Raw genomic sequence first — 2,687 nt, forward strand, 5'->3', positions numbered from 1 at the left:
ACTAAATTTTTATTGCCAGGGTTCGAACCTAATGGATATCACTTTTTTTTTTATAGAAGAATAAATTTTAATTAAAAAAAATTCCTCAAAACTTTTTGTATCTCATGATTTCATAATAAAACTATGATAAGAACTTTACTCTAGATACTAAATTCACAATTTGAATATGATTTTTATACGTCTGAAGCTAGTGGGCTTTGGGCACGCTGAAGTTTCACCCATCTCCAAAGTTTTGGCCTTAGATTTTAAAAAAGATTTCAAGATTTTTTCGAATGAGTAATATGAACCCATTTTTGTCATACTTCTCTTCAGGAAGTTTGACTTCACAATATGATCAATTCTTTGTTCACATGTATAATGCATTGTATCAGCCCTCTAGCTGGGTGCAACCACTTAATCAAACAAATATTAACACTACATTGGGATCCAGATTTCATTTGAAAAATATAAGTTTTTGCATGAATTCTGCTTCACGTGAATGCAAAAATATGTCTGCTAATAAGGGGCCTCTTTAGCATCCATGGAATTCCGACAGATTGTTAAAAGACTTGACCACCAAAAATTAAAACTACAAAAATATTGTCAATCAGAAATTCAACAATTTTAGTCATCTTTTTCCTATTTCACGATTCTATGCCATAAAAACGATAGTGTGTGTCAACTTTCGTCGAATTTAGCCTGTGGTTCCCAAAAAGCACCGTTGAACCAAACTCGAAATCGTTAATATTTTTGTCAACTCCCGGGACAGACAGCCAGAATACATTTATACTTTGATCAGAAAAGCTCACTTGATTTCTTTGCCCATGAGAGATAAATTGATTAGGCTAAGTTCATTTTTTAAATGGAAAATATTATATATGTTATTTCAAAAACATATAAAGAAGAATTACGTTCAATTTTGCAACCGGCAGAGGAAATACTGGTAAGCTGGAGAAAATGTGACTTTTGTGGTCTTTGTGGCTTGTTGATCAAAGCATTCAGCAAAGGTAGATTTTTCTTTGGCCATTTCTCCATTCTGTATACTGACAGAACCCACTTGTTGTGTGGCGTCTCAAATGAATGTCCTTCACCACAGAGGTCGCTTTTGCATCTATTTTTGATAAAGTTGTAACAAATATGAAGATATGGACATTCTTCCCCACCATTGCAGTTTCTAATGTTACATACTTGAGGGTATCTATTTATAAGTATTACTTTCAATTCCTTATCGATATATTTGGATAATCCAAGCTTTTCTTTTAATCTCCCATTATGTGCATCGTTAAACCCGTGTCCTTTTCTGCATCTATATCCAAGTCTGCACCAACCATTTAGATAGAATTGGCAAATATGAAAATGGTTACAGTTCACTCGGTCACACATGCCATTTTGTGCCATGTGATCTGGACAAAGCGTGACCTCCTGAAGGAAAGGCCCAATGTAAAGTGGAGTCGAGTGCTCTTGTTTGAAGACAAGTAGCCTTTCTTTGGGGTCCAAGATCCACTCATCAAAATTAGATGGTATTTGGTAAAAGTCCTCCTTTAATCTTAAAACACTGACAATTCCGCTAACTGATTTTACTAGAAAATCGAAAATGCGTAATTCTGAAGAACTCTCCTCATCTCGACTCATGCTTCTTCTGAGGGGTCTAGTCTGGTGACAGTAATCATCGACACGGCTCTGGTGAGAATACTCACTAACACTGCTTGAGGACGATTCATCGTCACTCTCCTCACATGCACACTGGGCCCTGGGGTTTGACCAGTCTGGTCCTCTCCTTCTTCCCCTTCTCTGGCCCCTGCCTCTATTTCTTGAAACGTTTGGAAGAAACGGCATGCTTTTACTTCTGTGCATCATGTATCTTTTAGTTTAACCTGCATCAAAAATATGAAGATATCTGCGTTAATTAGAGTTGAAAAAAGCATTCAGCCATCATCCTCTTTGATTGTACACTATGGTATTCAGTTTCTGTTCTCTAATTTTTTTTTCTTCAAAAATTAAAAGTATATGAAAGATGTGTTGCAAACAACTCAGTGATATCATGGTAAACAAATAAATCTTAAAGATGCAGTTTATAAAAAAAAATATGAATATTGATTATAATTATTCTTCCAAGTCAATTTTATTTTGCAATAATTGCACATTTTCATTTGCTAGGTTGAAATGAAACTAAACTTTGTCTCTATATACATTGATGAACAGGTGTGTATATAAGTTTATCACTGCATAGTCATAAGATTAAAGGAATGCACCAGTTTTTCAACTGTTTATAATAGATAACGTCTATTTTTCGAAAATGGTAATAAAACTGCTAACAGCACATCAAAATAACGTGCATGATATCTTACCTGACAGAAAGAGAAAATATAAAATTTACGCCCATAACACAAAAGTTAGGTGAAATACCTGCATGTGATTACATAAAGGCAAAGCAAGAGATAACTTCTTTTGAAAGTAAACATACATGTACTAGAACATAATTTAGGGCTAATATACGGAAGCCCTGGAAGGGCATTGACTTACTTGTTATGACTTATTTGTTAAAACTTATTTGTTGTGACTTATTTGTTTTGAATTATTTGTTGCTAGTTATAACAACATAGTCGTAATCAATCTTTACCGTATGTGAAAATACGTAACATTTAAGTAAATGCAAAATATGAAAATAAGTCACAACCCCCCAAAAGGATTACTATGCTTATTTCATT

General features: G+C 34.1%; 1 protein-coding gene across 1 annotated transcript; it reads right to left on the reverse strand.

The window, feature by feature from the left end:
* Nucleotides 1–803: 803 nt before the first annotated feature.
* On the reverse strand, nucleotides 804–2,427 carry LOC134267530 (uncharacterized). Its single transcript, XM_062749724.1, has 2 exons — nucleotides 2,328–2,427; nucleotides 804–1,853 (listed from the first exon to the last, which is right to left on the reverse strand). Exon 2 carries the CDS (start codon nucleotides 1,834–1,836, stop codon nucleotides 838–840), a length of 999 nt encoding a protein of 332 aa, XP_062605708.1. The 5' UTR covers nucleotides 1,837–1,853; nucleotides 2,328–2,427; the 3' UTR covers nucleotides 804–837.
* Between the last annotated feature and the right edge of the window lie 260 nt (nucleotides 2,428–2,687).

Source organism: Saccostrea cucullata, unplaced genomic scaffold, assembly GCF_032062105.1.
Source record: "Saccostrea cucullata isolate Sc308-1 unplaced genomic scaffold, CSIRO_AGI_Scuc_v1 ctg9879, whole genome shotgun sequence".
NCBI lineage: Eukaryota > Metazoa > Mollusca > Bivalvia > Ostreida > Ostreidae > Saccostrea > Saccostrea cuccullata.